Source organism: Mytilus edulis, chromosome 5 (assembly GCF_963676685.1).
Source record: "Mytilus edulis chromosome 5, xbMytEdul2.2, whole genome shotgun sequence".
Classification (NCBI taxonomy): Eukaryota; Metazoa; Mollusca; class Bivalvia; order Mytilida; family Mytilidae; genus Mytilus; species Mytilus edulis.
Window position 1 is genome coordinate 21150285 of NC_092348.1, and position 19665 is coordinate 21169949.

The 19665-nt window shown below is 31.2% G+C and overlaps 1 protein-coding gene across 1 annotated transcript in view; it reads right to left on the reverse strand.

Moving 5' to 3' along the window:
• LOC139523184 (uncharacterized) overlaps positions 1–19665 on the reverse strand; it is a 40918-nt gene that overhangs the window by 9128 nt on the left and 12125 nt on the right. Inside the window, exons 6-14 of the mRNA XM_071316996.1 lie at positions 18927–18960; positions 18002–18172; positions 13510–13677; positions 11871–11975; positions 10869–10973; positions 9565–9657; positions 8297–8389; positions 6345–6647; positions 827–942 (exon numbers count right to left, since the gene is read on the reverse strand). Of these exons, the coding sequence (XP_071173097.1) occupies positions 827–942; positions 6345–6647; positions 8297–8389; positions 9565–9657; positions 10869–10973; positions 11871–11975; positions 13510–13677; positions 18002–18172; positions 18927–18960 (1188 nt within the window). The remainder of the gene's footprint in view (positions 1–826; positions 943–6344; positions 6648–8296; positions 8390–9564; positions 9658–10868; positions 10974–11870; positions 11976–13509; positions 13678–18001; positions 18173–18926; positions 18961–19665) is intronic.

Sequence of the window (19665 nt, forward strand, 5' to 3'; positions counted from 1 at the left end):
GATAGAGAAGGGAAGATATTAATTATAGCATCTGAGTCTTTAAATGTTTTATAAATTGAAATTTTAAATGATCATAAATGTTTGCAACACCTTTGTCTATACCAGTCAAACAATAATTTCCAAATCAAGATGAAAAAAAGAATATAACAAAAATAACGACTTGCAAAAAATCAAAAACAGAAAGTCCCTAATCAATTGACAAAATCAAAAGCTGAAACACATCAAATGAATGGATAGCAAACTTCTTATTCCTGACATGGTATAGGCATTTTATGATGGGCAAAATGGTGGATTAAACCTGTTTTTTAAGAGAGCTTTTATTGATAACAATGTGTAAACGAAACAAACAGATATAGTAGGTAAAATTGTCAAAAATAGGGGTACAGCATTCATCAGCGTGTTATAATCTTATTCACTATTTATAAAAAACAATCTTCATTGATTTTTTTCCTGCAATTTAACAGTACACTTTAAGCACAATCGGCTTTTTCATGGCGGCCAGTTTCTATTGTTTGAGGAAGCTAGAGTGCCTAGAAAGAACCAACAAATTTTATATGGACTCACTTATGTTAAGAAGTATCCTTTTGTAAATTTCAAAAAATGTATTGATAAGTAAAATCACAAAAATACTGAACTCAGAGGAAAATTAAATCGGAAAGTCCCTATTCACATGGCAAAATCAAATGACAAAACACATAAAAAACGAATGGACAAGAACTGTCATATTCCTGACTTGGTACAGGCATTTTATAGAAATATAAAAAATGGTGGATTAAACCTGGTTTTATAGCGCTCAACCTTTCCCTTTAAAATACTGATTACTTACATCACAGTAAGAAACACATTTAGGTAAAGGGTAAACCTCTTCAAACACTAAAGTACCATTCAAAACATTGTTCTCGTAGACTGATTGTTTACTGATTGATTTATCCATTGGAAGAACTGAAAATAGAAAAAACAAAAATCAGATTTGTGAATAAGTTTTATTTTTTGTTTCATGGAATCCTTTTTTCACTTGCTGTAGTATTAATTGCCTTCTTAAATATGGAATTGGGAAAATTGATTGTGGTAATGAAACACATGAAAAGTAAACATGGTTTAAATGTTAACACTGAAGCAGACATACAGTATTATTGGAATAGTTAAAATAAGGTTACAGTGTGAAGTCGGAGAATTTCAGGAATTTTAAACACTTCCCCCATATTCCTCAAAGCTAAGTAAATGAAAAACAAAAGAAAAAGGCATTATTTCCTGACACAAAACTAATACATCATGTATAAAAAATAACACGATCAATACATCGTTTCGATTTTTAGGCAATATCACAGATACTGCATCAGAAAAAGAAACACCTCTAGTTACTAATCCAGCGCAATTGAAATTAGTACATTAATAATACATCAAGGGATGAACATAAAGCTATTTTTGACTTCTATGAACACCTGGGTATCTTACGATGCCGTGCACTGCATGGTTATAACCCATTGTTCCAATTTCATGTGAAAAATCCATTGAACATAATTCACTGTGTCTAAACCACACCGGCAAAATTAGCTCAGACTCGATGATATCTAACATCCGGCACAATGACGGAACACCAATAGACAAAAGAAAGGTAAGTTTCTCCTTATTCTTTTATTTTTTTTATGATATCGAAGAATATATATACATATACAACTATTTTCTATTGTGAGATGCAATATTTTCTACAACCGTTCTATATTAACAGAGAAATAAGTCAAAATGCATGTCAAAATGACGAATCGAGTGAACCTTGCCTCGAAATTGTTTAATTTCTCGTTAAATTGTTCACATTGTACGGAAAGAAAGGTACGGGAAGATAGATATTGACACGGTGATTGCAAATTAAGTTATTATGAGCATCTAAATACTTGTATTTCTGTGTATGGAACGAAAGAAAAGGGTCATGTATAATTAAAATAAACCGGTTTCGTCAATGTTGTTACTACACAATCACCCGGTTTCGTCTATATATATCACCCGGTTTTTTTGTGTTTTTTTTAACAAACAATTTATGAAAAGAAACTTTGGCACGGATCTGAACATTGTCTTTCGAGAATTTAAATATATATTTATTGTAAAGTAAACTTGGCGTGTTAAAATCTATTTTAAACGGGCACTTTTGGACATAGTTAATTATGATAATACACATTTTCCTAATGAAAGGCGTATCCCTTATTTCACTTAACTTCAAACTAATTTTAAATGGAATATAAATACTGAATAGCAAACACTGGTATCTAATTATTTTGTAACATTTTTATATTTTCTTTGTTTATAATAGTAGTATGTAAAGATGAAAAATAAAAGGATGTGTTTTGATTGTGCCATAATTTTATTTTACTTTACTATACTATATTATATACACTTAGTTTACAATATTTACTATCAATTATTAATACATTTATGCATTCAATCATTGACGAACAGTCCCAAACCGACTATAGTCTATACTGTTCTGCACAAATTAATCATGCATGCAGTCCTGCCAGATTTTCTGGTACTATATATACTGTGTTACTTGCGCACTAAAGCGAGTTTTCACACTTAAGCATCCATAACATAGCAGTGAGATTTGTAACTTTCTCCCCGTTTCTGGTAGGCACATTTATTTTCACAGACATGTTTTTCACATTATTTTTACAGTTCAAATTCATTTTTGTACAGTTCAAATTCACATTTTTTGTACAGTTCAAATTCAATTGAAACTTCAAGATAACTTTCGAAAACAATATCTGACAGTTGTGAATAAAAGTAGGTTTGCAAAACATGACCGTCATTTATATCTAGGTTTTATTAAGAAGTGACGGTAACCACTTATCTTATAAACATTGACAATGAGACAACTTTCTTTTAGACACAAAAATTATGTTGAACTAATCAAGTTAAGGTCAGCGTATGCCTTAAACAATGAGAAAACCACACAAACTGCATGAAAGCAAGCTATAACAGGGCCCTAAATTATAAATGTAAAACAATTCAAACAAGAAAACTACCTGCCTATTTTATGTTCAAAACGCATATGATATAAAGCAACCAAAGACAACCATGGAATTACAAGCGTGTGATTTGGGAATGGAGTGAATCAAAGTGTTGTCGCTGACACAAACAGTACAACAAAAGTACAAATAATAAAAAATGATGAAAAAACCTTAACTCGTCCGATGACAGAGCCTGTATAGTAAATGCGCGATGTGTGCGAAAACTTGTATCATAGTTAAAATTATCCCTTAAATATAATAAATATACATAATATTGAGAAAGGAAATGGTGAATATGTCATGTATTCGCAGTTTACTATGAAGTCCACTATCACTGAACTAGTATAAATATTTATTAAGGGGCCAGCTAAAGGACGCCACCGGATGCGGGAGTTTCTCGCTTCATTGAAGACCCATTGTGGCCTTCGGCTGTTTTCTGCTCTATGGTCGGGTTGTTGTCGCTTGAAATTTGTATGAACTTTTCATGTTGATAGACAAAACTATATTGATTCCTGTATTTAACGATTTTGTAAAGCAAAATATAATCAAAATATTGTTGAACTTGCTACGCTCGGCGGTATGTAAAAGTTGTTCGAATTACGTCCACTTTGAAATAAACTGAATCCGTCTGTCCGTATATATTGTCAAAATATATTGACCAACGTCAGTGTACGATCATCATAACACAACGGCGACAGTACAGACTCGTTTTTTTTAGTAATGTTAACAAAATAATTATTATTGAATTTTGTCGATGACCTGAGACTATTATACTAATTTGTACATAGCAGTATAGTTACAATAAGGGAAAAATTTTCGGAATGCAAAGTAAATTAAAATATTTGTGTTCTATAAGAGTAGGAATTCAAGTTTTTGCTTATTATTTATTTGAATCTGAGACTCATATAAATAATAAGCTTTTGTCCGGTGAACGAACTTGTTTTCCAACGACCCACAAATCTCCTTTTGAACGCTGAAGTTAAATAATCAATTATAATGTAATGCGATTATGATTTTTTTTATTTGACCAAACCGGGTTATGCATTTTGAAATCTATGACGAAACCGGGTTGTATACATTGACGAAACCGGCCAGTTCCATTTTGACATGACCCATTTCTTTCGTTCCATACACAGAGATACAATTATGGAGATGCACATAATAACTAAATTTGCAATCTCCGTGTCAATATCTATCTTCCCGTACCTTTCTTTCCGTACAATGTGAACAATTTAACGAGAAATTAAACAATTTCGAGGCAAGGTTCACTCAATTCGTCATTTTGACATGCATTTTGACTTATTTCTCTGTTAATATAGAACGGTTGTAGAAAATATTGCATCTCACAATAGAAAATAGTTGTATATATATATATATATATATATTGTTCGATATCATAAAAATAATTAAAAAATAAGGAGAAACCTACCTTTCTTTTGTCTAATGGTGTTCCGTCATTGTGCCAGATGTTAGATACCATCGAGTCCGAGCAAATTTTGCCGGTGTGGTTTAGACACAGTGTAATTTTGTGAACGTCAACACAAATCATATTGGTATAAAATTTTTAATTTTAATCAAGGGAGAGGAAAGTGACCATTTACTACTAGTCAATCAAAACCAATCTCTGCTGTGATTGTGCTTGTTTTCACTCGTGACAAATGAAGGCATTGCAAACACGTAAATCAAATCTTGTTCTTAACTAGTATATATAACCTTTCTATCTGGGTGCAAAATTTGTGAACATAGTGAACGAATTATTGATAGAAGTTGCTTACCCTACCTTTGATTGATTGTTAATTGGTTTCTTAACATTAATCCTTGCCTAATAGAAAAACAAGGTTAAATTTAGAGGTGTGTTGGCAAATATAACTATAGGAATATCTTGCATGTCTTTGTAATAGAGAATGCAAAGATAAACATGTTGGCCTGGAGGACATTTAAAAGTATGCAAGACCTTTTTCATCCTTCGTCATTTCAAGAGAAGAACCAATACCAAGAACGACAGTAACTTCTCTTTGTCTTTCCAAATGATAAGCAAATCAGAACATGCAAGCATGCATGTTGCTCTAAAACTGTTCATCAGACATTTTCATTGTTATGAGCTAAATGGGATTATTAAAAAATGAATTTTAAAACAAATCAAAGAAGTCTTCTATCTATAGAATATTATGAGGTGCAATGCTACCACAAAACCATAAACATATCAACAAAAATTTCAATAAGAAAAAAAAGAGATATGTCATTATTTCTTCAATAAAAAACCAAACTTGCAGACAAAAATGCTGTGAGAATTGTAACCCTAAAATTTTTTTCCCTCACACTATTGTTTTTAACCCTTAGAACTTTTTAAAAAGCTAGCATCAGCTATGCCTCTCTGTCATAAATGAATTAAAAGACAGTAACAAACAAAATCTTTGGTGACCAGCAAAACAAACCCGTTGTATTATAAATAAAAAGTTCTTGTAAAAACTCATTTTAGAAAGTTATGGTTTAACTTTAGTTCTATACATTATGTTGATATTTTCAACATGCTCTCTTGATGCTATAAAATAAATATAAACATGTCTAGTAAAACCATTCAATGCAAATACCAATTTGTAATCTATTGTATGCTGATCTGAGATATATTATTTTTAATAGGCATGCTTTAATTCTGAATGAAATATTAGGATACTGGTACTTACACTTGGATAAAAGTTTTATAAACATCATCATGCATTGTTATTTGTGTGAGCTCACTCTAAATATCTGCTGTTATAGTGTCAATGAGAAATTTAAACCTTACCATTTGACATATCTTAACAACACTGAACAACACGATTCACCTAATATGAAAAATACCATGGACATTACAAGAACATTGTTTACACAAAAACAGACCACTTCTAAATCATGTGGTTTAAGCATTTTTTAAATTCCATTTCAAAGGTATATTCACAAAAATACAAAACTCCGAGGAAAATTCAAAACGTATCAAATGTCAAAATAAAATGGCAAGACACATCAAACGAATTGAAAACATGACTTGATTTGAAGTCTCCCATCAAATTTGAAAGTAGATTATTTTACCATAATCATATTTAACTAAGGGTTTATTTGAATATAACAACAAATGGTATTATCGATAATTCAATGGTTTTTATTTCATATTTTCATATTCTTTGTTAAGCGATTTGATAACTAGCTTAACGACTTTTACTACAATGTCATCTAAAATTTAAAAAATATAAAGTTAACAGTCATCTCTCCTATCTTCTCGAATACTTCAACAACTGTTAAATTATATCTCATATAAAGCAATACAAAAGCTTTTCCATATTCATATATAAATACTATATATACCTTTATAATAATCAATTGGGCTGATGTGTGTTTTAACAAAACCATAATGACAGGTATACGTGGAATTGATATCTGCAAATGTGGCATTCACAAAAATGATGTTGTATTCATTCTCGATTATTTCCAACTCTATATTTTGTTTATTTTGTGTTCGAACCTTTCCATTGAAGGTTAGATCTCTACCTCTCGGCTTATCTTGGTCCCATCTAGGTGTACCTTTACTACAATTGTGTCTGCAAATCAGCTTCATACCTTTTCCAACTTCTAATGATTCAGAAGGAATTCCTTCTAAATGACTTGAAACTAAAACAAAATACATAAAATCACATATTTATAGTTTAAAAATGTGAACCCTGGAAATTTGAACTCAATTGTCATTCAATCCTTGACCTCGAAGTTGGATTTATTTTTCTTTTGTGATAATGTTGATGTATATATAATTTGAATCATGTAGGTTCCATATTTCATTATAATGCAACTTGTCCTATTTGAATTGAGTCTTGGTGGCAGAGTGGTCAGTCAAATTAGTGCATGTACATTGATCAGAAGCAAGTAATCATTTAGGTAGTAAGTTTAAACTTAGCTCATTTCTAGGTGCGTTAAGACCCCTATCTAACTTGGCTAAGATGTCCAGTTTATCTGTCTAAGGTCTTGTGATCTCTTCAAATATTTCAATTTCCTACACTAAAACATCTGGTTGGTATGATATCGACCAGATAAATTATATTTGCCTTAAATAGTTATCAAAGGTACCAGGATTATAATTTAATACGCCAGACGCGCGTTTCGTCTACATAGGACTCATCAGTGACGCTCAGATCAAAATAGTTATAAAGCCAAACAAGTAAAAGACCAACAATTAATCAATTAATCGTAACTGCATTAATGCGGTGTATATTCACTTTACAAGCATAATACTCTAAGATAACAAACTGCATTATAAAATACAGGTCCAGAAGTAGGCTTGTGAGTAGTTGTCTTATTGGCCAAATCTGGACCAACGTTTTCCCCTGTACAACGTGTGTTGTAAATTTTCCAGCTGTGGTAAAAAAGGTGGCTACACTGCAGATGTTAAAATGCTTACTTGCTATAACTCAACATTATCAAGCTGTACAACAAATATCAAATCATTCACTTTCAAAGAAGCTTAACCAACTTTGATGAAAGTTTTCTTTTCTAGAGATAGAGGTGACCTTTTACAATACCTGCTTCCACCTTCTGCAACGCAGGTAAAAGTTAAGATACAATTAGGAAATAACCAATTTACCAAAAACCATTGCAATATTTTAGTATCTGAATAGTTCTAAAGATTTAGGATTTTTGTGCATTTTAAAAAGGCACTGTACCTACTTTATAAAGTAACCATTCAAGGTGTGATAAAAATAAATGAAATGATTTTCCTTATTCTCACTAAATCAAAGCAACATATACTTTTCGTTCTTTAACCAAGTGATAACTACTTAGAAAGACAAATTCGACATGAGACCAACTGTTCATGAAATATGAGCTTCTAAACGTTCCATTTGTTTACTTAAAATATATTATTATATTGGTTGCAATGAATTACATTGATTTCCCAGTCAAATAAAAACCGATAATTTCACATGTGAAATAAACGTGGTTATTTCACTCTCTGACGTCATACACCAATATACGTTGTCAAGACGTCGATAACGGCGGATCAAAACAAAAGTGAATGCGTAGAAAAAAAATATATATTTCCTTAAGTGTTTTACATTAATTTCTTTAAAAAAGCCATTTGCCAATGTAATAAAAAAATAACTAATTAAAGAATTCAAATAGAGAAAGATATTCAACGAGTGACCGAACAACACTGATAATTAACTCATGCGCTACGCGCATTCGTGAATTAATGTGTTGTTCGGTCACTCGTTGAATATTTTTCTCTATTTGAATTCTTCGATTAGTTATTCTATCATTATCAATGTTACCTGAACAGGCACGGCTCGGAGGTTGGGTACCAGATATAGCTCCTAGCACCAGTAACAAACATATTGCAACAATTCCTGTTGTATGTAGTAAAACTGTAAAATAAGAATACATTATAATGAAATAATGCCTGATTATGATCAAATTTTTGTTTGAAAGTCTTTCAAAATCCATAGTTATCCCTTTCAAGTTACTATTATAGAAATTAATCGTTATAAAAGAGGGACGAAAGATACCAGAGGGAGATTCAAACTCATAGATAAAAAATAAACTGACAACGCCATGGCTAAAAAACCAGATGCTCCGCAGGGCCCAGCTTTTATACGACCGCAGAGGTCGAACCCTGAACAGTTGGGACAAGTATGGACACAACATTTAAGCTTGATACAGCTCTGAATTTGGATTGTGATTAAATAGTTGACACAACATAGATTTCTGACAAAGAATGAATGTGGTCTAAGAACTTAAACTTAAAAACTTAAAAATTTTAAATTGGACATTCACCTATTATGGTCCAATATCCAAAATCTAAATACATGGTTAGATTCAGCATATCATAAAACCCCAAGAATTCAATTTTTGATGAAATCAAATGATATTCAATTGTAGACCCTTTAGACCTCAATGTGGACCAATTTGATAACCGTGCCTAAATATTAAAAATCTAAATACATGGTTAGACTCAGCATATTGAAGAACCCATATATTCAATTTTTGTTGAAATAAAACAAAGTTTAATTTGGACCCCGATTTGGACCATCTTGAAAACTGGGTCCATAATCAAAAATCTAAGTACATGTTTAGATTAAGCAACACGAATCCCACCCAAAACTTGGGGTGATCTCAGGTGCTCCGGAAGGGTAAGCAGATCCTGCTCCACATGTGGCACCCGTCAAATTGCTAATTTTGTTATAAATGATCCATACACATAAGCTATCACTGATATAAAATATTTAAATGTGGTAAAAATCAATATAAATTCAAGCCCTTTTAACTATATCATGAACCCCTTTTTGCGTAAAAACAGTTATAACGATGTTTAGATCATTGTACAGTATTGTATCATAAGCTAATAAAGAAGCACTCAACTTATTACAGACAAAAAGAAAAAGTTATTTTTTTAAATAGTTGACTTCTACCATATATTTTTGTCTTTATGGTTTTGGTAATAAGCTGAAAGGTGAATATATGTTTTAATTAAAAGGGAACATTGTGAAAGCTTTTTGCCAAATACATATTATCATCTAGAACTTTTAATAGAATTGTTTACCTTTACAGCTCTTCAGAATTTGTAATAGAAATGTCTGCCAAAAAGTGACTAGTCTAAAACATCTGGCTTCTTTTAATCTATCCGTGAATGTATCTACAACATAAATTTAACAATTTAACAATGAACACAACTATATTTATAAACATTTTGGAATTTTTTTAAGGATGTTTGCCATAGGTCATCTTCTTTAAACATACCTAAAGGTGAATATTTCTAAGCCTTTTAATCTGGGTCAAGATAGAAATTCATTTCAAGTAGGCAGTTATGGAAGCCATTTCCTCATTTCCTCTGCCAATATCGTAAACTTGGATATGTTTATATGATGACTAGTTTCGGAAGTTTTTACGAATGAATCAAAAGTTTTTGAAGTGAGATTCTTTTGTGTCTTTAATTTTCATTCAAAAAATCCTTTAAAAATTAAGATTTTGGGGTACATTTCATGACTTATCGTTTTTTAATCTTTATTTAACGGTCATTTGCTATTCAAACCGGCACAAATGGTTAAGCTCAGTAATAACATTGAATGACCAGAATCATACAGAAATTAGAATAAAGTACCACTCTTCAACATCTGTCAATATTTAATAGATATTCCATCGAAGGACAAATGGAGGTTGAATTAAAAAGCTGATTTAAAATATTTTAAAACTGATTTAAAGTATTTTTGTTGTTTCATAACTTTGACCATGGACTTGCAAGAAAAATATCCCAGTGTTTTATCAATGTGTACTTTGATCCCACTGGCTAAGTTTCTTGGTCATTGACAGGAAAATGATTAGGCAATAACATCACATATCAATGCAGCAGAGTAACACGCTCCTGTCCATCCAAGTCAATGTATCAATTAAATGCACACAACGGCATTCATACCAACGAACAATTTAAGAAGGTTTGTATACACGTAAAGCAGTTTAACTATCTGTGTACTTCATTTTGTTTTTTGAACAAATAAAAAAAAACATGGCATTTTAATTTTAAATACTTCTTTCATCAGCTTGAATATCAGCTCGACTTTTCATGATATTCTTGCTGAAAAAATTCAGTATCATAAAAATGTTGGCAATAAACTGGTTATACTTTCAAGCTTTTTGTTTAAATGGGGTCAATTTAATATTTGCTTGTAACAGCTATTCTGTCCATCACTTTGGATAAAATTAGAGATGTTGTTTTAAAGAAGGTTTAAATGTGGAAATTCTATAAAACACAAACATCTGATAACCACTAATCGCAGTAACTCATATGGTCCTTATGGTTATGTAGGATATTTCCCCTTAAACCCCCTATAACACTTTATAGTTCAATACCTGGAATGCAATCGCCTTTACCGATGTCGTCAAAACAAGACTGTTTCAGGGAATCTTCTTTTTTACCAGTACGTATAAACTTGTTCACACTATATGCAGGCAAATCTTTAAAAATACAAAAGAACTTAATAATTTATGAATTAAAATAAAATATTTCAATACATAACTATTTATATACATCATGGAACTAGTATTATTTTAACAGTTTAAAATTTGAGAGAGAGTGCATATTCAAAAATATTCTGACAATACCAGCTTTGCGAGATTATATATCAGTCATTTAAACATATCAAAAGAAAAAAATGTTGTTTCAAATTGACCTACAACTTTCGATATTAATAGCCTACTACCAATGTTGCAATGTCTGCTACCGACCAATCACATTAATACAGGATTTAAAGAGAGAGTTTTACTGCAAACCCCCTTTTCGACTGCAGTTCCACAAAAAAAGATTTCTGAAAATTCAAAAATCAATGTTAGCCTCTAAAAATCATGTTTTCATTTGATTGATTGATTAGTTTGTGTTTATCGCCACTGTCAAAACTATCGTGCTTTTTCGTGTTGGTCAGTTACCATTGTTGGAGAAAGCATATTATTGACTGCCTGGAGAGACCCTACAACTTTTGATAGGTAAACTGGCAATTTAAGTCAATTAAGATTGGAATTGAGTGCACCTACCCCGTGCGGGATTCGAACTAACCACCTCAGAGTTGACATGCAAGTATTACAGTTGGTCAAATAGTTAGACCACTGGATCTTCGAGAACCCTATTTTTTTTATTTAAATGGAGCCAAAACAAAGTTTTGTTTAACATACCTTCTGTTCATCACTCACGCAAAGTTTGGTTAAAATAAGAGATGTTGTTTCAGAGAAGGTGTAAATGTGAAAATCATATAGAACACAAACCTCAGATGACTAATGGTGGCAGTTACTCATACGGTATTTATTGTCATGTTAGATATACCCTCTCAAATGCACAAAACATATGTTATAGTCAAATACCTAAAATGCTTTTATCTTTACAGATTTCTTTAATACAGAGCAGTGTCTGGTAAGCTTCTTGTCCACCACTACTGATACTCTTGTTGACTCTACATACAGGCAAATCTTAAAAGTACACAAAAAATCTATGATTTATCAATTAGAATAAATATTTCTACGCTTAGGTATTTATATACATCATGGAACTAGCAGCATTATTAACAGTTCTTGAATTTTGAGACAATGTATACTTAAAAATAATCTAACAATACTATTTTGCAAGATATAATATCTATCAAAAGAATTTAAAAGTCACACCAGCTATGAGTTTCTGTCATAGATGGTTCAAATTGACCTAATAATTTCAATATGATCAATGTACAACCAAAGTTGCAAATATTTTAATCCAATCAGGTTAATCAATGATCATTTGTAGAGTGTTAAATCTCAAACCTCCCCTCCAAAAATATTTTGCTTAAAGTTTAAATAAAAATGATTTTAGAAAATCAACCAATCAAAATTAAAAGATGTCATACGGTAGCCTTGGTTTTTTATTTTCATTTTTTTACAGACCTTTATTTCATCACTTCAACAGTTTTGGTAAAAATTGAACTATCATCATATTTACGGTTCAATTTTTTTTTTAGAAAACTTTAAACTCACATCATCTGACAAAACCATGTTTGTGAGGAATTCAAATTATACCAAATGACAGACCAGCCATAAGACACAACTATACATAACATTATCTTAAAATATATCAAAAACTATTCATATTGTTTTTTCTGTAGTTTTTTGGTTGAAAATTTTAAATGTTGATATGTTTTTTTGGGGGGTTTTCAACCAAAACACTGTCCTAAATAAATCTTATAACAAACATTTGATATAAGAGTACATAGTTTATACAAGTTAAAAGACGAAAGAAAGAAGAAAAACACAGTTACAAATTGTTCCGGTGATTGTTATCTAGCACCGTCTTTTCGCCATCTATTTTTTTCAAGTTTGAAAGACTAAGGACTATTTTCAAATCAGACTGAATATTAAGAATACTGTTTAGTTAAGTACATTTTATTATCGGAAATATCTACAGAATATTTTGCCTATACAGAAGTTTGTCAGTTGTTCAAAAAGCTGTCTCCAATAGTTTCAGAATCTACAAGAATATCGATGTAAGGATCTTACTTCAACCTATCTTACAAGAAATCCATCTGTAAACAAGTCCAAGAATTTAACAATAAATAACCCATACAAAAAGGTTAATATTCATACCACTTTCAAGTTGTCATTATCTCAGTGTTCATTTTAAGTTTAATATCTTCCATACCGTTCTAATAATTTCTTATGGTTTAAAACAAATTCAAATTAGAACTATTAATGTACAAAGTGAATGATTTTTTTATAACGTTTTGCATATTCCTTTAAAAGGCATATTACGCAGTAGTTAATCAAAGCCAAATTAAATGAGAGGTATTTATGAATTCAAAATTAGTTTTGTCCTCACTGACACAAGCTTGATTATCATGAATATGACACTATTTTCCATTCGTTTGATCTCTTTGACCTTTTGATGTTGCCCTTTGATGAAGACTTTTCTGGTTTCGAATTTTCTTGGGGGTTCAGTATTTTTGATAATTGACATTCTAAATATTTGTAAAATAACCTTTTAGATTTACTGAAACAAATAATATATGTCCATACTCCACCACTCTAACTATAAATGAGACATCAACAAACTTTGATTTGAAATTACAAATTAGCTTTTTCTCCATTGTCCTAGCTATTCTGTTCTCATGTTGACTTGTTAAACATTGGCTTCTTTGAAACTCAACTGTAAATAGAAACATATGCATCACCTTTTTTGTTATTTGTTTTACTTGTGATTATATATCACTACAATACTAAATATAGCTTACAGGTTAGTTGTCCCCTCCCCCACACCATGACCAACCTGAATTATTATTGACATGATGTGACTTAGAATAGATCAGTCGTTTATGTCATATAAACAACTGAAAAAATCTTATAAGCAACGAAAATATATCACTTGACATATATCCGCACTTTCACGCGGATTTGGAGTAATATCAATATGTCAACCAGTTGACTACTCATATTGCAAAATGCAACTGTATCGTAAATGTTAAAAACTGACAAAAACAATAGTCGATTCTTTTACACAGTGCATTTCAAAAAAATACTTTTGCAAGATATAATTTTGTTTATCCAACATTTTAAGGTTTCTTAACCCTTCTGTATAAAATTGAGAAAGGAAATGGTGAATATGTCAAAGCGACAACCACCCGACCATAGAGCAAACAACAGCCGAAGGCAACCAATGGGTCTTCAATGTAGCGAGAATTCCCGCACCCGTAGGTGTCCTTCAGCTGGCCCCTACAATATGCATAATAGTACAGTGATAATGGACGTCATACTAAACTCCGAATTATACACAAGAAACTAAAATTTAAATATCTTACGCACTATTCAAAGTGTTATTTGTCATACAAGTGAGATGTTCAGCTAGCTATAAAACCAGGCTTAATCTACCACTTTCTCCGAAAATGCCTGTACCAAGTCAGGAATATGACATTTGTTATCCATTCGTTTGATGTGTTTGAGCTTTTGATTTTGCCATTTTATTAGAGACGTTCCGTTTTGAATTGTCCTTTGGGTTCAGTATTTATGTGATTTTACTTTTCGTTACAGTTCAGCATACCACAGAAAGCTTACTTCAATTTTATACTTGTAAAATTTTAAACAAGATCTTCATCTACATCTACATCTTTATTTTAGGGAAATCGTTGCGAGCACTGCATGCAATAATCATCTATATATTAAGCACCAAATTGAAAAATACAGGAGGACAGGGGAAAAAAGGCTGTGAATTTTGTATAAATATTTCTATATGTTCAGCTTTGAAATAACAATAGGGTACATTATCATTGAACACTTACAGATCATCATGGTTCCCCGAGTTTGATGGTAGTAAACATTTTCCTGATTTTTCCCATATTTATTTTAAAAGAAATTTTTACAAAGTGTTTCCAAAAAATAATAAGTATGTAAAAAAAACATGCAACGTAAATTAATCATAACTTTATATTGATGCTCTGTACATGAATGATATAAGATATTAGTTCGAGAACTAGTTACAAGTACTAAAAGGTATACGTTGTAAACACTTACTGGAGGCAGAGATTAAATAATATTCAACAATTTGTTTATGAAGTTTCGGTAAAAAAGTATTAATGAAGTATGATTGTAAGATTATATCTGTAATTCTAGTTATTAGAATACCAAAAGACCGACCAGGTATGAGGCATTACTGTATATAAATATATAATGTTTTTTTCATGTTATGTCGTTGCTCTCCTCTTATTTTAATGAGTTTCCCTCAGATTTAGTTTGTAACCCGAATTTGATATTTTCTATCGATTTGTGAGTTTCGAACAGCGGTATACTACTGTTGCCTTTATTTTTGATAACTTATATAGTTGCATATTTCTAAAAAAAAAAAAAAGTACATTATACAGTTGATAATTAAAGCAAAATCAAAATGAGATGTATTTAACAATTCAAAATGAACTAGCTTTTTCCACACTGAACAAGCACAATACAAATATTTTTTTTACTTTCAATCACTAACCTTTAAAATGCTGTAACTTTCTTATGAATGCACAAAAAATAATAAAAGGGGTATATATAGATGGATAAAAAATTAATCTTTTAAAATGAATGCAATATTTTTATTATGCAATCATTATGTAATCAATTATTATGTAATTAGTAGCAAAACCTCGGTCAGATAAGTTGAATGAATTTCGCTCTATCATCTCTATAACTATACAGAAAATTTTAACGAAATCTTAATCAACAAAGCATGGGCTTCAAAAAGGTGTCTCAAATTGTCCCCATGGTATTCCATTCTCTCATAAATCTCAAATTAGTGTAAACATCCTAACCACATAAAAGAAGAAAATGTTTAATTAAAAACCAATTGTTCAGAGAACAATTGAAGGTCTTTCCACTAGTAAAGATCTATTTTGATATTGAAATATAAAAAATCAGTTTAAAATGTTAGTTCATATGGCTTTATGATATATTAATATGAATTTTAAGCAAAGGTCAAAATCTAGAACGTCCTATTAACCTATGACCTTGACCTCAATTTCAAGGTCACCAACCAAGGACCTTAAATCAAAAGACCCTAGGTCTGTAATATGTTTGGTTAATGAGTAATATCACTTTACGCGTAATTCTAAATTTGTCGATATGTCATACGGTATTTGAAAATTAGTGAAAATAAGCCAAAATAAAAATTTAGAATATGACCTTGACCTTTAACCTTGACCTCATTTTCGTTTTTTTGGACCAAGGACCTCAAATCTGAAGACCCTAGGTCTCTATCACTTATGGTTTACTATTTAGAAATGCATATCACTTGAATCAAATGAAAAAGGGTCGCCATATAGCTTCGGTCTAAATGAATATCCTTATCCTTAAGATGTAACGAGCAATTAGGCAAAATAAATTTGTCATAATCTTTTACGGTTGCGAAGGATTAGTGGCCACAAGAAAAACAGTGTTCTGGGAGATAACTCTTACAATGTAAAGTATTTTGTTATGCGGTTGTAAATTTTTAAAGCGTATCAACTATACAATATCATACTCCAAATATCTGAGCGACATCTTTAGAAATACTACGCAAGAAAAAAATTAGGCGGAAGAAAAAAAAAAATAATTAAAAACCAATTGTTCAAAGAACAATTGAAGGTTCCACAAGTAAAGATCTATTTTATTATCAAAATATTAAAAATCAATCTAAAATGTCAGTTCCTATGACTTAATAATGTATAAATATGAATTTAAAGCAAAGGTCAAAATCTAGAACGTCCTATTAACCTTTGACCTTGACCTCAATTTCAAGGTCACCAACCAAGGACCTCAAATAAAAAGACCCCAGGTCTGTAATATGTATGGTTAATGAGTTATATCACTTTAGGCATGATTTTAAATATAATCTGGGCGAAAACTCTCATTTATTGTTTATGCACCCTTCCTACCAAAATTTATAAGTTACAACATGTCGCAACTCACAATTTAGTAAAAATAATTTGTCAATATCTTTCACGGTTGTTGAAAATAAGAGAAAATAGCCAAAATCAAAATTTAGAATATGACCTTGACCTTTGACCTTGACCTTATTTTCATTTTTTTGGACCAAGGAACTTAAATCCAAAGACCCTAGGCCTATATCACTGATGGTTTACCAGTTAGAAACGCATATCACTTATATCAAATGCATAAGGGGAAATAACTCTCATATGGAGTCTCCGGATAGCTTCGGTCCAAATGAATATCCTAATCCTGAAGAAGTAACGAGCAATTTGGTAAAATAAATTTGTCGTAATCTTTTACTGTTGCGAAGGAGTAGTGGCCACAAGAAAAACAGTGTTTAGGGAGATAACTCTTACAACGTTAAGTAATTTGTGACGCAGTTGTAAATTTTTAAAGCGTATAAACTATGCGACATCATATTCCAAATATCTAAGCGACATCTTTTGAAACATCAATACTAGGCAAGAAAAAAATTTAGGCGGAAGAAAAAAAAAATAATAATCAGAACAAATTCAATAGGTCTTTACACGGAAAGGTGGAAAGACCTAATTGAGTGTAAAATTTGTTCTATACATTCTATCTGAAATCTGAGACACCCTTTTGTAGATAATGGCCTTAGGAACAACATATAATAAAATCAACCCTCTAGGAATACCTATACAGAAGCTAATTTCAATTGAATGTGGAAATTTGGTGAATAATATTTTCGACACAGTTAATATTATGATTGGTTACATAAACATTGCATTCATTTGAAAGAGTAATCTGTTTTTTCCAGCATATTAAGAAAGTTACAGCATTTTAAAACTTTGGAGTTGGAGTTGTAAAATCTTTGTATTGTGTTACCTTATAAATACCGTGTTTAGGAAATAAACTCATCATAGATACCAGGACTAAATTGTGTATACACCAGACGCGCGTTTCGTCTACAAAAGACTCTGACATCAGTGACGCTCGAATCAAAAAGAGTTGAAAAGGCCAAATAAAGTACGAAAATTCAATATTATTCAAACAATTGAAAAAAAAACCTTTACGTTTTACTGCTACAATTAATCCATGTCCATTTAACACACATGTAGATGAGACCAAATCAAATTGTGGTGTCAACTGATCTATTGGGTCTCTTTCAGAGTTCACTGATAATATGGTATCAGGTAGGGATGCTGAACCCTTGCTTCTTTGTAGCCTTCTTTCTCGTAAACTAACTATAAATAGAAACATATGTATCACTCTCTGTTATATATATTCATTCAATTATATGATTATTTTACTGCAATACTTTATGTAGCCTACAGGTTAGCTACCCCCTTTCTTCCCAAACATAAAACCTCAACATCGACATTATAGTTCACTCCCTGAAATTGATTTCTACTTGAGAGCATGGCTTTATCTCACATGCACTTATTGAAAAAAGAACAACATTTTTATTGTTAGCTCTTCAACTGTTTCGGTTTTATAAATCCTTGACTTTCAAGTATTCGGCTGTGGGCGTTCCTGAATGTAGTAAATTCAGAAAAGCATTTAAGACGCTAAAACATTTTTACGTGTTGTTTTCACTTTTTACAGCACTTGATCGATACCCCAGCCAGTGGAATATTAGTCCCTGAGGTATCTTCAGTTCGGTAGTCAGTACCAAGGTACTGACAAGATAATAAAAATTAATCGAAATTTGCCCGTTAACTTATTTGAAAATAGAAGTAAACTAAAGTTTTAACTTATTCAGGCTCTCAAATATACGGCTTTGCACATTCCTGATGAAGTGATATTCAGAAAAGATCTTCGGACGCTTTCCATCTATACGGGTTGTTTTCATTTTTTTTTATCTATTCCTAACCATAGTTCTTAAAAAGGATCATACATTTTTTATTAATTGTTTAAATTTAAATATATGTATAGATTTTCTTGAAATCGCAATGATAAATGCATGCAATAATTTCTGAATATTAACTATATAGTTACCTGGTTCTTGGCCAAATTGATACTTTTCAGTGTTCTAAAATTACAAAAAGGCCTTAGATAAAGGCAACAGTAGTATACCGCTGTTCAAAACTCATTAAATATAAGAGGAGAGCAAAGAGTATTATTTCACATTATCTTTAATTGTTTACTTGGCAGATTAATTTAAACAAATTTATTCCTAACTTAATTTCCTATGCGTTGGAATGTTTTTCGAATTATTGAAACATTTTGGTATATTTTTTGGAACAACTTAAGTTATTTTATTCCTCAGGAACCATGCGTTCAATTGAAAAACTTCCTTAATATTTTATAGAACGACGAACAGTTTGTTTAGTTGATTTTTCGTCAATATTTAAATTTTGATTTAATAGTGTCAAGATTTAGTGGGATTGGTTTTTAAATAAGAGAAAGTATTGCGTTCCATTGTCTAAATATACACATAGTGTTGATGCATGTTGTTTATGTTTTATGTATGACAAAGAGTATTTTCCCCTTTATTTTATTATATATTTATTAAACACCATCCCAGTCAACAGACTAACAGTGGGCCAACGTTGGCAAATTGACGGCCCGTTGGTCGACCGTTGGTGTTGGCTGCACAACATTGGCCCAACGTTGGCAAATTGTCGGTCCGTTGGTCGCAAATTAATGTTGGCTGCACAATATTGGCCCAATGTTGGCAAATTGTCGGTATGTTGGTCGTACGTTGTTGATGGCTGCACAACATTGGCCCAACGTT